Source organism: Gymnoscopelus braueri (genome assembly GCF_963280865.1).
Source record: "Gymnoscopelus braueri genome assembly, chromosome: 7".
Lineage (NCBI taxonomy): Eukaryota > Metazoa > Chordata > Actinopteri > Myctophiformes > Myctophidae > Gymnoscopelus > Gymnoscopelus braueri.
Window position 1 is genome coordinate 34,383,799 of NC_137608.1, and position 18,561 is coordinate 34,402,359.

Consider the following 18,561-nt stretch of genomic DNA (forward strand, 5'->3'; position numbering starts at 1 on the left):
CCATCTGAAGGTGCCCACAATAAAGGAGGAAAAACAAGAGACAAAATAAATCTACATACAAAAACTGAAGTATTTATTTATTGAATTTGAAAATAGCCTTAACTCCACTTAACATTCATTATACGTAAATTCCTACATTACACTGAAAATGTCACCAACCACATATAAAACCAGGAATACAGGGGTTCAGCTCAAAACCTAAACAAAAAGTGTTAAAGAGGAATCTCCAAACTTAACCTTGAGAGCAAAGGCCATGCACACAATAATTGTTGTTAGTTGTTAGAAATGCTGGTTTATTGACATTGATACTTTAACTTATGCAGGCTTGTATATATTTATTTGACTTGCCAGCAAAGCAGTCTTTGCTCAATCTGTGGTCCTCTTCTTCCCATAGACTATATTCACATGGCAGCCATTTTGCTATTACTCCCCCCACCTCCAAAAGAATAAAAAAATAAAAAAGATAAGATGGCCATCGTGTGAATATGGTCATTGAGGGAAACACTTCAACTTCAATCAATATGATATGAAACATTATCTAGGGAGGGAGACCCTATTATATTGCCCATCTTGAAACATGCACAAATCTTAAAATCCTCTGCCCCAAACAAACGTCAGTACAATATAGAAAGAACGGAAGAAAACCACAAGCACCAGTAGGCACACATCCTGAGGGCCCGTCTCTCTGACTGGCACATGTTCTACAGCAGCACTCAACTCTGGCTTGCAGCCAAATGCAAATCCAGGCTTTCAGGACATAAGACAAGTCAAACTTCAAAGCTTCTTATGCCTTCTGGCATCTTGTCAAATCAACTGCAGTAGCCGGGAAGAGAAAAAGACCTAATGTTGAGTTACTGCCAGGAGGGAATGGGAGTGTTTGTGGGATTGGAGTGTCAATGTTGGATCTGGGTGGAGTGGAGGGTGGGGCGTTATTTTGCAGGAGATGGGGGTGGGGGGGGGTGTCTCCAGAGCTGTCAGATCAAGTCAGTGTGCTGTATACACATGAACAGAGAGACCTGGATTATAGTCAGGATGCCTGTCCTCGACAGTGTGATCAACATCAGTTTCAAGTGTAGGCACTCATGGCTCTTCAACAGTGCAGAGACAGTAGTCACAGGATAGTGATGTTTTCCCCCCTAACGCACCACAGTCAAATTTAAGCTAGAACCACTCACGCTAAGCGACTATTTACTAATTTGTGAGATTTGACTGGCATGTATAGTCTACAAACTTGAAACGCTATTGAATAGGAATCCAGCCCGTTCCTTTTTATGGTGGCTTAATATGATTATTAGCTCCACATTGCTAATGTGGAGCCCATCTATCTGTTACAAAAGACAATATCTTCTTCACAAGCAGATATGATGGGGAAAATATAGTCAATTATCTAATCAAATGTCACACTTGTATTTTATAAAAGGAATTATGGCAGAAAATATTGAACAAAACAGTGACATTGGAAAGTCTTTGGTGCAGAGCCATTATGATAGGAAAGGTAAGAGGTTCAAAGAGATTTGTTGGCATAAGTGTATCCCAGTTCGACGTTCAAGATAATGGACATCATAAAAGGAGTGTTTGCATTACAACAGGAACCTGTGACAAAACAACACAGAAGAAATGTACTACAGTATATGGCTATACATCAAAGATCCTTCATTTTTAGGCAAGGCTCTGACGCATGATTATACTTAGTGGGTGCGCCAGTGTCACACACCCCATAAATAGAAGATCTACAATCTCACGCACTGCGACGCATTGTGAGCTTGTAGATCTGGTACTTTCTGTGCGCAACATGGTGCGCAACCAAGTATAACTCAACCTTAAGGCCTGTTCTTCTGTCGCATATTTATTGGAGTGCTTCTACACCACTCCACTACCCCCTCCTTCAACATCCAAGCTGTGCTTTCTTCTTCCATATCTGCCTTGAGATACGGACCAGGAGCAATGTTTGGTCCTCTTGAACGAGGCAAATCTGTGCACTCTTTAAACTCTTGTCCATAGAGGAGATGCTCTACCAAAAGCCCTTGTGTACACAGAACAATGTTAATCAGTCTATCCTGGAAAAGCATTAACATAACTTCATTAGTACACTATTGTAAAATATTATTGTAATTTAAATATTTCTATGTACCTTTTGGATTCTTAACCCCCACCACACTCCCTCCAAAACAAAACAAAGAAAAAACAGCACAGATGCAGTTTTGCCACAACAGAATCTTGGAGATGATATTTGTTTTATCAAAACTGCACAGTAATTAAGGTCTCTCTTTGTTTGCATATATTTTACCAGTCAGTTACTAAGCTCCAACTGGAAAACAGAAGAAAATAAAATTCAACTCTTTTGAAGGACTGAAGTCTTCCTTAGACAGCATAGTCACAGGAGCATGTAGTGTCCTGGTGAAAAGAGGGAGATGATAGACTGAAACTGAGAGGCATGCACAGCCAAGGGCGCTGCCCAATGACAAAAAAAAGTGCTGAGAAGTTAATCTAGTGTGAGATGCCAAGTCCCAGGCCAGTGTTCCATTGACGGACACCTGGTTCACTACAGCCTATTGTTAGCCCCTTCCACTGAAGGGATTCAGGCCAGCAGAGTCAGACTGGGTCTAAGTCAGGTCCTTATGTTAGAAGATGGAGTATTTTGTGTCAAGAAAGAAGGAACAAGAATCCAGAGAGATGATCTGTTTCACTGAACATGACCAGACCAGCCGGTGTTAAATGTCGGGCTCTCCTGTATTGCTCGACGTGTCGTATTCCTTAGAAAAGCGGACACGTGGATGATGATTGTATCCAAAGGAGTTCCAGAGGCGTTCCGGGTATTAAGAGTCCACGATACGCGCTGCCTCCTCTGAACAGCCACCTATTTATTTTTCCTTCTTTTTACTGCATGATGAAGCCAGGCTGTGCAGCCATGCGTGGCGGGGGCCTTTGTGGCAGAGCAGGGGGGTACTGAGACAGGAATGGATTGGGATAGCCAGAACTGACGTTGGGGAACTGCTGTCCTGCTCTGGGAGGGATTGGTGGGTAAGGAGTAGCCGCGTAAAAGAGTTGGGGCTCCGGCGCTGAGGCTGCAAATGGAGGTGGGCTTGGGACAGGCTGGGATGGAGGAAGCGGGGGTTTCCTCCGGGGATGAGGGATGGGAGAATTGCCATCACCGGATACCTCCGGGAGGAGGGGTAAAGGCCGGGAGATTGCGTCCTGGGGGCGGGCACTGCTAGAGGGAGGGGCCTGGGGGAGCCGCTGGCCTCTTAGCACCATCTCCTGCAGCTTTTCAATCTTCACCCGCCGCAAGTGGGCCAGATTCCGGTTGCTCTGGTAGGCATCAATGAACGTGTCCAGTGTCACATCACCATCAAGGAAGGAGTCTGCCATGTTCTGTGGACAGAGAGGAAAAAAGGATTTAGAAACTAAATAAAGGAATCAATTGTTTAAATACATTGACACAGAAGTAAAAAAAAAATAGAAGTACCGCTTCGCAGTTGTATGCTTCTGCCAACCAGTTTATGTTTACATCTTTGTCTGGACAGAATCATAATTTGTATATACATTATGTAGTGAAGACTTTAAAGGAATTTAATTAATGTGTTTTGTGAGGTCACAGTGACCTTGCCCTTTGACCACATACTTGTCCGTTCATCTTTGACGTTTGTGCCAAATGTCATGGAATTCTTTCAAGGTATTTCTGAGATATCACGTTCACAAGGTTGGGACGGACAGACGGGACAACCCAAAAACATAATGCTGTCCACCGACTGAGGATTAAAAACTGCATGCATGAATCATGCATGCCATAGCCAAGACACAAGACATAGAACAGTCATTCAAGGATGATCGCAGATCTCCGCCAGGCTAGGTTGCCTACCCAGGGCGGTGTTACTCATGGGGTTCAGCAGGTAGGAAGGTAGGACACAAGGACGCTGCACGTTTGTGTGGTGCCCCACATGGGCAGAAGTGAAAGTGTTTTTTGAGGTGCCCTCTATTGAGCATACAATTCCAATTTGGGGTTGACTGAATGCAGCATTTATGATACAGTATATTGCGTTTCTGTGTAAGAAATAGGCCCCTTCCAAAAATGTGTGTAGCCGTTTACAGTATGGAATATTAAAACCCTGTTTGACCGTCATTGTCGCATGGCTTGAGATCATTTGTACCCAATTTGGTGAGGAAAAAAAACATCTTGCTGTAACAAATAGTTTACATTTGTAGCACCTGGATGTAAGCAAAATCGCTTTTGGCTCTGCGTTCTTTAGAGGCCCCTTAATGTGGGGTAGATCGGCAGAGACGCAGAGGGGGGGGGGGTTTGGACATACTCAGTTCCATTGGGGGGAGGGATATCCCACTTTTGGGATGAAGAAAAAAGAAAAAGAGGAAACCTCCGACATCTACACTTCATGGAGTACATTTTTTGTACCGAATTAACCGAATGAATGTAACAAAAACACCCAAAAAAGTAACAAGCCTGGTAAAAAAAAAACGCAAACTATCTTCACGCAAGCACGGAACGCATGCACGCGTGTCCCCTTCGGTTCTAAAATGCTCTCCGCGTCCTTGTAGATCGGACTCATCGGAACATGATTTTTGCAATTTTTGGTAAAACAGGACCCTCCCGCAAACTTTGGAAGCCAAAAAGCTAGTCGGAATGGAATATGAAAAATCTGAATAATACATGTTCATCAGATGACTCAGATGAGTTTACTCAAAGTCAACATGTCATCCCACAAGGAAGCCCTAACACGCTGTGAATAATGCAGGTCTTTGTAATACATAAACCACATTTCAGGCAGATATGGGCTTACTGATGCCACATGTGACGTGCGGTGGAAGGTGGCAGTACAGTTCTTACCTCTGTCTCTTCCTCTATTTTGGCTCCCTCTGCCTGCAGTAGAGCCAGCAGAATATCCAGGGAAGAGTTTCCTGAATTGTGGTCTATGAGGGGACAAGACAGGCTGTTATAAAATATGTATACATTTTCTAACTTACAAAGTAACTACCGGTAGGTGCTAACCCTACTTTCAAGACCATAATATGTTATCCTTTTAACAATCATTGTAAACCGTACCTCTGTACAATTTGCAAACTGTTAATAAAATATTCAATCAATCAAAAGTTTAGTACAAATGTTGGGATCTGTGCATTACTTTTGGGGCAATGCAAAGCTAGTTTGTAGCTACTGTACAGTTGCCATTGCTGGCATAGTACTGTACAGTATCTGCTCTTAGAACCTTCCGATAGCTGTCTCACTATAAGCTTTTCTAATGCCCATCTAAAAGAAAAAGGAACTAAAATACTAAGGATTAAAATATCTTTTTTTAAATGGTGTACTTAAGAGTATTGCACAACCCACTAAAGTATTAACAGAGCTCATTTGTCAAGACTCAAGAAGTGCCTGGATCTACAGTACTTGACTTTGAAATAAAGTAACTAAGCTGAAATGAAGTATATAGTCAGTAGTAATGGGATAGAGATTAACTAGTTTTATTTTAAAGGAACAGAAAGAGTAGGCCCCAGTGAGTCAACTAAAGTTGAGATGGTGAGTGTATTTGGTTTTGTATGCCCGAGCATCAATATCAGTAAACTCCAGCTGGACTGGAGTATGAATTACTTGCACGTCTGCGCGCACGCACGCACGCACACACGCACACACACACACACACACACACACACAAAATAAGGTGATAATAAAATAAAGTAGGTTTCTGATCGCACCCCAGTGATTACTGGTTACTGAATGTCATGTGGTACTTCAGGCTTTCCTTGTGTGAAGAGTGCTGTCCGGGATACATGTGAACTCCCATTTAGAGATAGAGAAAGAGAGATGGGGGACAGGAGAGGTAGAGGGAGGGGGCAGAGTTGAGAACATCTTGGTAGGGAACGTGACTGATATTGATTGGACCAACTACGGTTCAAGAGTTATAGGCCAAAAGGCAAAACGGCCTGATTTGATATGGAGCGTATTCCTAGGCCTACTGGGAGTGTGCATGTAAAGTTTGATGCCAATTTGTCTAGTGTAGTGATGGCAACTATCGTTCATTTCATTCCTGTTCACTAAAAAGATTAGTTCCAAATAATCTGTTCACCGTTCAGCGCTTCAGGTCCGCCGTCCTCATGACTGACTGAACCTCGCATCACCAATCTTTCTACACAGAGGAAAATTAGCTACGCGAGGAACGATAACCTTTGAGGAAAGGACTGAGTTTGTTCCCGCTCATCCAAAAATTACAAATCACTTAGAACTAATTACTTGCAAACGACCCAACACTAGTCCAGCCACACAGACACAAACACGGACAAGTCAAAAACACAGTCTTTGCCTCCTGGCCTGTTGGCCTTGCGAAGACATCTACTGTACCTATGCTGTGGGCTCTTGGCAGTTACCAGCCACTGCTGTAGCCTTGTTGTATTATTTAAATCAATCAATCAATCATCAGGAGGACATTAACCAGAGGTCTCAGTGCTGGACTTTCATAGTGCCAAACATTACTGATTGTAAATGAATGAACCTACAAATGGCCCGAGACTCTACTTCTGGCACAATGCCTCTTTCCAGGGTAAATTTCCCTGCCAGTCCATACTGTATATGTCTATCACACTCTCTCTTCCGTAAGACCGTAACAACTAACAAGACAAGCCTCTACAAGCAAATCAGCAGCAGCCCTTCTCCACACAGAGCAGCGATTCTGTGGCTCAAAGCAAAGAGAATACAGTCCCAGCCCATCATGAGATGGCCATTTAGTAAATGAATCCACGTCATCCTCCACTGAGGAGCAGAGGGGAGATTTGGCCTCCGTAACTGCATTTCTCTCCAGCCATCTCTCCAACGTTCTGTCTCCGACTGCCTTTCACTCTTTGTCTGTGTGATTGCTTATTGCTCTCTCCATCTGTGTTGGATTGCCTTTGCCTCGTTTTCTCAATTCTTTTCTCTCTCTCCGCTTCTCTAGGCCAGTCATCCCCCTCTCCCTCCCACCAGACAATGTTGTTTCGCCCTCGCCTGCCCTGGTAGTACAATGACCCAGTGTGGGTGCAGTCTATGGGGGCAGGATGGTTGATGGTTATGATGGGGGTTGGGGCACTGTCTGCCGTGCCACCCCAGTCTCCACAACTTCACTGAGAGTGAAAGAAGTTACTATGATGCATGGACCATTCATTGCCGGGGGCCGGCTTACTGTACTGTACTGTATGCGAGTCTTTGAAGAGTCTTTATTGGCTCAAAACCAGCTTTCAGTTCAGGACGTCTTTACAACTTGGCTATGCACATGAATGTAATACTAACACATTCTAACAGCCCACAAAACTGAATAGACATCAAGTGTGTTGTAGTACAAAAGAATAATGAATATTAATAACATATGAATGTGACGGAATCTATAACTGCATGGAGTTGAGTGGCCCAGGCTTTTCATACTGGTTCAAATGGCTGAGATGAAGTGAACAGTTCTATCTGTCATCAGCCAGCCAAACTCCTAGTGATGCTCACAGCAAATCCACAACTAGGACAGTGAGCGGGGGAGGGGGGGGAGGCGGCGGGGTAAGCAAACTGGGTAACCTACATTTGACAAAAGCCATCAACAACTGCCTGCCATGGCGGTCCAGCTGTTATCATCCTTTCTCAGAATTAACAAGTAAAGATCAAGCTCAAGAAATATTAATTAAAAAAATAATTGCAGTGAGGCAAAATGTATAAAATATATAGGATAAGCTCATAAGGTGCTCTTAACACATGGGATGCCAAAACCGAATACCCTTCGGTTTTGCAAATAGTTACGCGGAGTGCCAAAACCTAAGACGGTTCGGTTTTGGTGTCTTTTTTTCTTCTTTTTTTTTCCCCACACGGGAGGGGCTGGAGCAGCTCTGGGAGTACCCATTGTGATCCTGAGAAGGATAGGCCAAATAGATCACCGGAAAAAAACATGGCTCCCCATCTGCTTCCTGTCTATTTCCTTCTTTAAAACGCCTATATCTCCGAATCTGTTTCCGGTGGGGAAAACCGGTCATGCGCGATGCACGATCCCCCCCCCCCCGTTGTAACTCGCGAGTGAAATGTTATTGATCCAGGATGTAGCTAGTAGTGATGAGCGGGCCGACCCGTAACCCGCGGGACCCGCGGGTCAACCTGCGGCGCGGGTGGTCGAGTCAGGATTTCAGAGGCAATTATGCGGGCTGCGGGTGAGCGGGTCAGCCGCTCTCACACGCAAAAAAAACATGCTTGTTTATTTAGCCCATGACAATGTTGTGCTACTGTAGACATTTAAAGCGACTTTGGGTACTTAAAAGAGCGCTATATAATATATATATATATATTCCCACCGCAGGGCGGGTTGAGCCATAGATTTATATATGGGTTCGCGAGGCGGGTTGAGGCGGGTTGGGTTCCGTGGCGGGTTGGGGCGGGGCGGGTCATGAAAAAACCCGACCCGCACATCACTAGTAGCTAGGGTCATCGCGCTACATGAATGGATGCTTTTTTTTACGTGGATTTGCTCATCGTGGAGTCTAGAGCTTTAAACAGCAAAGCGCAGTCAATGGGGAGAATGCTGGCACCCACGGTAAGTTGTTATGAAAAAATGCTGGCACCCAATGTGTTAAGTAGAAGAAAAAAAAAAGTTGAAGAAAAATGTTTTATTGCCGCAGCTAGAGCCATGACAAACAATGGCAGATTGTTTGTATGCTATTTTGAGTTGGCTGCTTGGCAACCAAACTCTTAAGTGTTACCGGTGCTCCATCTTACTCATACATGCTAGGGAATGCTGTAGAACACTACAGAGCCATGTTGTACTGTAGGTAAAATGGTAAAACAGCCAATCTCTGATCCTGCTTTTCTGGGGTCCAAGCTGAATAAATCACCAGCATCTCTGTATGCCACCTCACTACAACATCCTCCCTATATGAAGAATAGAGTATGACAGTACCCCTCCCTTTGTCCTCCTTTTGTTTCTCTGCCAGGCGGTTAAAAAGTGAGGGGTTGGGTTGGGGGGGGGGGGGGGGTCTTAACTGCTATATTGTCTCTGAGGACATGGGTATTTCTTATTTCACTGTAACATAGACCTCTCAGTTTTTTATGGGCGGTACTGTACTTAAGTGGAGATCTAATTCTGGAACCTGTTTAACCCTGACTATCAGAGATCAGTTCTAGCGACTGTCCTCCTGCAGAAACACGACCCAGCGCCTCCATCACTATGGCTACAGCTTATAACGGGAAACCAGGGAACTGGAGGAACAGGTTGGATACGTGTGTCACGCAGTGGAGGAACAAACAAACGACGGAGGGAAATGATTGCATAACACAGCAGTCTCCCATGACAGAATGAAACATTTCAAAAGCACACACACAGTGTAACTGTTGGCCTTTTGATGTCTGGTGAACTACTGACAGCTAATCAGTAATCAGAGTCTTGTATTCCACCAAGTGCTATAAATGGCAGAGGAATTTGCCTTGTAATAATAGTATCGTTATATTAGGTGACTTAGAGTGTAGCGTTATGTGAACAGCTGTTGCTCTTTGAGATGAAAGCAAAAGACACGACAAACTAACTTAAAAAAAGCGGTGGGTTCAAGATTCACTCACTCATATAGGTACAAGCAGCAAACAGTGGTGTGGCATTTTTGGCACAACTGTGCCTACAACAACATAAGAAGATAATAATAGTGATAATACTGGGTGTAATATAATAGAATAAAATAAGAATACAAATAAAGCTGGCAATAGCTACAACCACTTTATACAAAATAAAGTTGGCAATAATACAGGTAAACCACTGGGGAATGTGCAGAACATAGGGAGGGGGAATTTGGTATCTGGATTTTTCAGATGGTTCAATCGTTTAACAAAGGACCTGGAAGGTTGAAATGTGTAAAGTGTTTATGGGTGTCCAATTATGTGCGTGTTTACATTGTGGTTTGTCCTTTTGACATTTTTAAAATATTGTTTTGTACAGCATTTCTATGCAGACACTGGCAATTAACACATTGAGAGCCAGGTTTTTTTTTAAACAGGGTACTCACAGTGCCTGGATTTGTAATTTTTTTTTAACCTTTTTCAAGTAGTCACAAAATATTTTCAGTGATCACCGTCCTCACGGTGATCCCCTCATTACACACATAGAGGTCTCGTACAATCGGGGGAAAAAATTTAAAAACATTAGGTAATCCGTTCCATAGTTGCAGCCAGTTGAAAATAGTTGAAAATAGTCAAAAATACATAATTTAAAAAAAATTTACACAGGAGCCGAGATACAGGCTTTTGAAGTCATAAGTTAACCAGGAAGTGGATTGGAGTCTAAATCTTCGAAAAATGATATCTCCTGGTGCTGTGAAGGATTTTTTGCATTTTTTATATTTTTTCTCAAAAACGGTCCGGACCGTTTTTGGCACTCAATGTGTTAATTAGTCTGATTGAAATGTACAAAAAATTACAATTAGCTTTGCTTTTAGATTGTAAGCCCACTAAGTTGCTGAGCCACTCAGACAACCAATTTATTTCATTATTATCCACTCACTCCTGAAGGTTTTGCCCACATAATACTTAAAATGTTCATCAATACCTAGGGTGGTTTTGCGGAGCTGGTAGGCCTCAAATCTTTCTTGTAGACAGCCGTAGCACTTGGTGAGTTGGTCCTTCTTATGTTCCAGCCTGGGCTGTAGGGCCAGGTTCTCCTCAGCCAGGTTCCGGTTACTGGCCAGAGTCATTTCCTTGGTCTGCTGGACCTCTTGCATCTAAAAACACACACAGTATACAGGCTTGGTGGGACTGACTCTTGAGAAGTTGTGTGGATGGAAGATGTGCCCCAAGCATGGTTGTGTTGCCACTGCCCTTGACCAGTAGAACAGCTTAAGCCTTACGGTTTTGCCATTGTGATTGTACTGTCTCGTGACAATCAAATAGGGTACCATTTGCCGGGAATTGCTTTAAAAAACAATTGTATTTCTGACAAAATCATCATGAATGCAAAATCCAATTATACCCAAATTGGAATAACATGTTATGGAGCCTCTATTGAGCACACCTCAAAAAGCGCCCATATGGGCCGTTACAAACGTGAAAAGTTGCACCGTCTGCCGTACACACCATTTTCCCCTGAAGCTTCCTCGTGCCCTGACAGCTGCAACCCACTACTGACACAGTCCTGGGTAGTAGTGATGTGCGGGTCAGGTTTTTTCATGACCCGCCCCGCCCCAACCCGCCACGGAACCCAACCCGCCTCAACCCGCGACCCCATATAAATCTATGGCTCAACCCGCCCCGCGACCCGCGGTGGGAATATAAATATATATTATATAGCGCTCTTTTAAGTACCCAAAGTCCCTTTAAATGTCTACAGTAGCACAACATTGTCATGGGCTGAATAAACAAGCATGTTGTTCAAAATAGGGTTTTTTTTTTTTTTTTGCGTGTGAGAGCGGCTGACCCGCTCACCCGTAGCCCGCATAATTTCCTCTGAAATCCTGACTCGACCCACCCGCGCCGCGGGCAGACCCGCGGGTCCCGCGGGTTACGGGTCGACCCGCTCATCACTACTGGGTAGGCAACCCAGCTTGACAGAAATCTGTGCTCTGAAGAACGCCCTATTCTAGTTTTCAATGCAATGAAAAACTATTATGATAATAGATTATCATCAACAATAGGCCAATATTTAGGACCAAAAATCTATTTTAATTTCTGAGCTCAGTTGATAGCCCTAAATAGAGATAATGTTGAAAATCATGATTGTTTCCTTTTAAATATTGGGTGATTTAACTGTACCAGCTTTCTCGTCTAGGGTAGGTGTATCTAATTCTAACCCACAAGCACCTGATTTCCTCAGATTAGTTTACCTGTTCACTGTTGGACTAAGGAATAAGGAATAGGGCGCCTGGAGGCCTAAAGCATATGCCAGACAAAAGGAATAACAGAAAAATCAAATAACCTACCAAATACATACTGTACAACACATCACAGCATCAACTTAGAACGGCTCTTAAGTTTTGTTCCCCATTACTGCTGCCATTCTTCAGGTCCCACCTTCAGCAGCATCTGAGTGTAGCTGGCCTTTCTTTGCGAATTATGCAAAAAAGGGTTACGCAACAGACTCAGAAATTCATGGAAGAAGTTTGTGGTAACTCACTGCAACCCTAAACCGCCCGAGTCAGAGTAATGTATTCAACACTGTGGCTCAGAGGAAGCTGTACCTCGTCAGGATGTTTCCTCGTCTAAAAGCATATTAATTAACAATACTGGCCAACCCAATGACAGCTGCCTGTGAGAGTCTAGAAAGCTGGGGCCCTTTATCTGAGACATGATCCTTGTTGAAGTGGCTAATGTTAAAAAAGGAAAAAAGCATAGTGCTTTGAAACAATATCATGTTGAGATTCTCCTTTAAAATTATTTTGTGCTCAATATGTTATATTGTTGCCGTTGGGCGGAAACATTGTATGTTCAAAACCATTACTTTCCAGGATATGGTAAACATAACCTCTGTTCAATGCAGTTATTATTTAGCCAGAAGGGTTGTTAATACTTTTCATTGCTTAAATATTTGTAAAACCCACAGTCAGACTTAATCACTCTCAGTTCCCTAAATGTTCAGAAATAAGCTAAAATAACAGAGGCGTCAGGCGTGTAGATCTGCTAAGGGTATTAATTAACGAGAAAAAACGATCAGTTCTATAAATATGGAGATTGGAGATACAAGGGTTCTGCCCGACGGCAACGATATAATATGAATGGTATATGATTCCCTGACGTTTCCCCAAACCTCCCAAGTTTCTGGAACATTACCACCTGAGGTTTCATCCCTGTAGCAGCCAATCAACATTCATGAGTCTTTTAACAAGACAATGAATGCCCTAAAATTGCTGATATGTAAATGCTATGTAAGTATATTTGTGCAAATTGAATATTTGGTTATAGCGTAGAATACAAAAATGAATATGGTACAATATACCTCATCTAATTAGGCATACTGTACTGAAAAGATGAGGTGAGTCACTGGTAAAAGAAATTGCAGCAATCTGAAAGAGTAATAAAAACAAATCTGCTGTGACTTCATTTGTACGTCAAATTGCATGTCCTGAATGCAAATAAACATCACTTGGAATGAGCGGGAATAGGTGGAAAAGCTCTAAATATGCCACTGTGTGGCGTGGGTCTCTGTGATGATAGAATAGGCTTAGTCTAAAATAGAATAAGTGAGGCCCTTGTGGGTTGGATTAAGTGGGCCTTGTTTGAGGGTTGGATTCCAAACAAGAAAACAACATTGGTGCAAGAGAGGCAGCTAAGTAAGTCTATTTACCACTGTGTATAGCGTCATCATATCCTGAAGTGTGCAGCCAAGCAAGAACCAAAACCCTCATTCATCGTGCCCACTGTAGAAGCTGATCAGTACTTAGATACACCTTGTCAATGTGGTGCAACCTGGAAACATCGTCAGTGATGTACCAGGGTCATGGGGTGTTTCGGGTCTTACATCAGACACACTCACCCCGGCAACCCAGCCAGTGGTGATCAGGCCCAACGGGAAGCTTTTTTAGCAGCTTCCAAGATGTTCTTGATGGCTCTACGCCTGTGCAGTCCACAAATCCCCAAGAGTCCCAGGACCCGATGTAGAGACTGGCCTCTGCATACTGGCTATAGTTTAAAAATAAAGGAGAGCCCTGAAATAATCACAGGAAATGTAGGCTACGAGCTGATCTGGTACTGCACAGCACAGACTGAATGGGAAAAGGGAGCCTGATAAGCGACAATGAGCTGCGTTTCAATCACATACAGGTTGGCATAACGGGTGCCTGCACACCAAACCTCTCAAACAAGCAACAAAATCTCTGCGGAGGTTCTCATGGTCAAACAGCAGTTGTGTTCCTTCCTTCCTTTCTTCTGTGTTCTAGCCACATTCTATACAATGTTGTTATTACTATGTTTCATGGAAACAAACAAATACTTAAGGGGAGGTAGGATGATGCAGGTCAGTGGCAGTGTGATACAGGATTCATAAGTGGGTTTGTTGTTGGCTCAAATTCCCTTGATCAGCAGGGGAAAGTACTTGGTGAGTGAGTGGTCCTTTTTATGTTCTACTACTGTGGACTTGACTTTGGAAAAAGGTTTGACATTCCAATGCAAGCTGCTCAGCAGACAACAGTAAATGACTGTGGTTCAGTTTCAACGTTTCTTTATAGTTATAGTAACTGAGGGTAAACTAGGAAGTGGGAAGATATCAGTGGCCAACAGTAGATGAACACTGGTGTGGAATAATTATGGTAGAATAAAATGTACCTTATGTTATTATAGTGTTATATGTTCTGACCATCTGAATATCATAGAATCAAAATGCTGTGGCACGGGCCTGGTATTGTATTGTTTTGGGTCTGTCCAGCTTGGCCCGCGGGCCGTGACACAAGCAAGTTCCTCTCTTATCTTGTAGCTACACTTTCTCCCTGCTTTCCAGAGATAACCAATTGAATTCACCACCTGAATATTTAATGTACTTCAAGTTTTCCCATGAGCTCATGTATATTAAACTTCTATCTTATGATGCGAGGTGTCTTGAACTCTGTTTGCCTCAACAATTACTGATTGATACAGAATGGATGGCAAGATGTGTTATACACAGTGTTCTACTAACTGTGTGATGGTGAGGAGATTAGGGCAAATTCTACAGCTTACCAAATACGATGTTTTAATTAATTAATTACAACGTTTCACAGTTACATAAATCGTCAACCCTAAAATCACAAATTTGTATTACTTTTGATTAATTGTGCAATGTAAAATGGAGATGGCCAGAACCATAATGCAATGGCATTCAAAAACTAGGTCACCTTTACATCATCCCTTACTTTCTGTGTCACATACAGTAGCTAGGTGTGTATTGCTGTAGGTAGGAGATAATGGCATACCACCACCGAATCGTTGTGTTCACCAAACTAAGACCTGTTTAACCGCCCACGCTTGCCTCATGAACACAGTACACACAACAAGCCACAACAATAACCTAGAATTATACAATAGTGTCAACAGTGACTGTACAGCAAAGCACCACTAAGTTACGACATCCATTTCTATGTGAGGTAGCCTGCTAACATGAAAACACTCTAGTGTTGTTCAGATTCATCACTCAGTGCAGTCTTTAGACAAAATTTCGACAGTTTAATGAGTGTCACTGTATTGTATGGATATAGGCCTTTCCGGAGTCCCACGTAATGTGGTGCATTCAACTGAGTATTCCACAGGGAGCTACCTCCTGTCCCTGCTGTACAGTTACAACAGCAGGTGCTTGAGTAGAGCAAAAAGGATTGCAAACCACAGGCACCACCCAATAAACGGACGGTTTGTGACGATGCAGTCTGGAAAGTCCTTGAGGTGTCTCAATGATCCTGGTTTCATGGGTGCAAACGTACTGCCGGCTGTCTGTGCAAGTGGTCACTGGTCAGAGTCCAATCAGTTATGAAACAACTTAAGACCTGGGACACCAGGTGATACAGAACTCCCTGATAAAATAGAACATTACTAGTAGTCTTAGTTCCCAGTGCTGGAGCTGAAAATAACTGGGCAACAGAAAACACTGGTGGCCAACTCCGAATGGCATGTGACATGTGTGCATGTTTTAATATACTCCAGCTGCAAATGCATTTTCTCTTGTCACTTGCAGTGAGTTACAACACCAACTACCTTTGTTCCTGTGCAGTACTTCATGATAAAGCTTTCACAGCTCCACCTTAAATTGAGGCGTTGCTTGGTAAATCTTCCACAGTGTGTCTTTGCTATAAACTTATGACTAAACTTAAGTCAACAATTACAGAGACTCAGCTGTCAACAGGGTCCTCAATCTCACAGTAACCTGTGGGCCCTGCAGGCCTTCGCACAAGGAAAATGAAACCGTGAAGAGACACTAAGGCCTTCGCACAAGGAAAATGAAACCGTGAAGAGACACTAACACATGGAGGACAAAAAAGAAAGCTGATGGTTCACTGATGGAACCAGAGGATTCATGCAAATCAGTACCACCACATGTCTGTCGTACTTCAACTGATGTTTAAGTGTGTACCTGGTGCATTCCCTTGGGTTCATCCTTAGGATCCCATCTTGTCTAGGTACAGAACAAGGTGAGGTCCCATATTTTAAGCATGTTTCTGATGCTCTCAAAACGAGTGATTCACTGTAGATTGATTTAAACAGTAATAAGTTTAAAGTTCTAGATCACCAGCATTACAACAGGTAATGAAGAATGCTTAGGTAAAACAGCAATCCCAAAACATACATGTATTGATGGATATTTTTCTGTTCCTTAAACCAGGCAGAAGTCATAGGGTAAAAGAAATCCGATTAGAAGCTCATGACAACATATGAACATGGTCAGGTGCAGTGAAAGAGGAAGTTAAGGGACATGGGAATCTGAATTAGTGAATGCAGTAATGCAGAGTCATGCTATTTGCTTCTTAGATCTGGATTTCCAGATAATATTGATGGCAGAGAGGGAGTGACTTTGCTCTCCTGGCAGGAGTAGTGAAGTCACTCCACCACTTGAGAGCCAGAAGGGCTGATTTAGTCAAGTGACAACAAGCAACATACTGTAACAGTTATTTTAACTTAAGGGGTGGACAAGCTGATGCATCTCAGGGAACAAACAGAAGAACAAATAAGCTTTTTGTTTAATATGCGAGTATATACTCTTAATATGCCAAATGTATGACAGTAAAACCCTTTGAATGACCTAGCTAGTAATAATTTCCCCATGTGTATCGTGTATGCATAACTGGGGCTTATCAGATGCATTAAGTCTGATAGTAGGCTAATGTGCATATCAGAATGGGTATGTCGTATGTGGCAGTTAATCGTTACCCAAAACAACATTCTGTAAGTAGGGTTAGTGACCACCTGCTGTACAGGGCTTTGAAGGTTTACAAAGTCACAAACCTACGACCACACAGAGCAGGACCACAATGCCACTTAGAACCTTTGCTAGAGTTCAAATAGTTTAAACAAAAAGCTGTTGACCAGCAGTTGAAACTTTTCAGTCCAACTCCTATTTTACCAAGAATGAAAGCTTCAGTCGTCTGTGAACTTGGGATAGCCGCAAGCAACTCCTAGATTCTATTTTTGATATCTGGAATCTAGAGTTGCAACACCAACCCTTGACAGCCCATACATCCACATAGAAAAGTCCTATCTGATTGTATTAAACTACTTTAAACTCACCAACATTGCAGCTGTACGGAAAGCATGAATTATCCTCTATCTGCAAAGTTTTAGTTTCATAAAAATCCACCGTAGACATGTTATGAGCTACTTTCTGTCAATAAATTCCGTGCAGGTGATTATTTTCTTAAGTGTTCAAGTTTGGAAGCGCTCGTTGGAAATCACTCAACGGTCCTGTTTCGAAATTGCACATAATGCAGGAGGCATGCAGGATGTTCAGTTATTGAAAACGAGCGCTTCCAAACTCCAACACAGAAAAATAATCACCTGCAGGGAATGTATTGACAGAAAGTAGCTCATAACATGTCTACGGACTATACGGTGAATTTCTATGAAACAAAAACTTTGCAGATAGAAAGAGGATAATTCATGCTTTCCGTACAGCTGCAATGTGGGGATTTTAACGTCTTTTAATACAATCAGATAGGACTTTTCTGTTTGGATGTATGGGCTGTCAACTCAAGGGTTCGTATAACAACTCTAAGAGATTCCAGCTATTAAAAAAGAATTTAAGAGTTGCCTGCGGCTTAACTTGGGACACAACAACGTCGAAGCAGTACTCACTGAATCGGTTACAACTTAGAAACAACGTCGCTATACGCTCCGTTCCCAGGTTAGTTTACAATTTTCCCGTTCTAGTTCGGTTAATGGGTTTTATGTCCAAGAAACCGCTGGGTTTTGTATTATCACTTATACTTGGGTGACGGATGACATTACTTCCAGGGGAGCATGTTAGCAAAGCAAAGCCATAACAAAGGGTTCGGGAGGGGAGAGAAAAAAAAAACAATGACCGAGAAGTCAGAGCTAGCCCACCAGAGCGTCGCGCTTCTTACCTCTTCCATTTCCTGGACGATTTGATCGAGTTTGTCGTCGTCCTCTAACAATTCGTTGAGCTGCGTCATCGTGTACGCGCTAAACTTGTCCGAAAAATTAGACATCTTTTAGCGTTGTGTGTGTTGTGGTTCGTTTCGTCTCGACCCTGGTCCTCTTTTTTTCACGCCTTCTTCCGTCTGACAGCTGACTGAGCTAGCTTCCTCTAACCGGAAGCTGATTACAGGTCTACATTTGGAGGAGGGGACTCGTTTTGCGTCACCAGGAGGAGCTTTCTGCAGTACCTGTGGAAAGCCTGGTTTGGAAAACCACCAGTCTGATCCGTTATATTATACCTCTATGGTCTGATCCGGTCTAGAGTCCGCCTACTGTATCCGGTAATGTTCACTCACACACACACACGCACGCACGCACGCACACACACACACACACACACACACACACACACACACACACACACACACACACACACACACACACACACACACCGTTTCCGTATCCGCTCTGGACCCAGACGGATCAGCACCAGTGGATCTCTTCCCCTTGCCCCCCTTATTTTTCTACCCTTC

At 43.0% G+C, this 18,561-nt stretch overlaps 1 protein-coding gene across 1 annotated transcript; it reads right to left on the reverse strand.

Annotated features, from left to right (window-relative positions):
- Nucleotides 1-60: 60 nt before the first annotated feature.
- On the reverse strand, nucleotides 61-18,190 carry vps37ba (VPS37B subunit of ESCRT-I a). The gene is made up of 4 exons (XM_080433101.1): nucleotides 17,995-18,190; nucleotides 10,536-10,707; nucleotides 4,841-4,923; nucleotides 61-3,372 (listed from the first exon to the last, which is right to left on the reverse strand). Exons 1-4 carry the CDS (start codon nucleotides 18,097-18,099, stop codon nucleotides 2,878-2,880), a joined length of 855 nt encoding a protein of 284 aa, XP_080289227.1. The 5' UTR covers nucleotides 18,100-18,190; the 3' UTR covers nucleotides 61-2,877.
- Nucleotides 18,191-18,561: the final 371 nt, after the last annotated feature.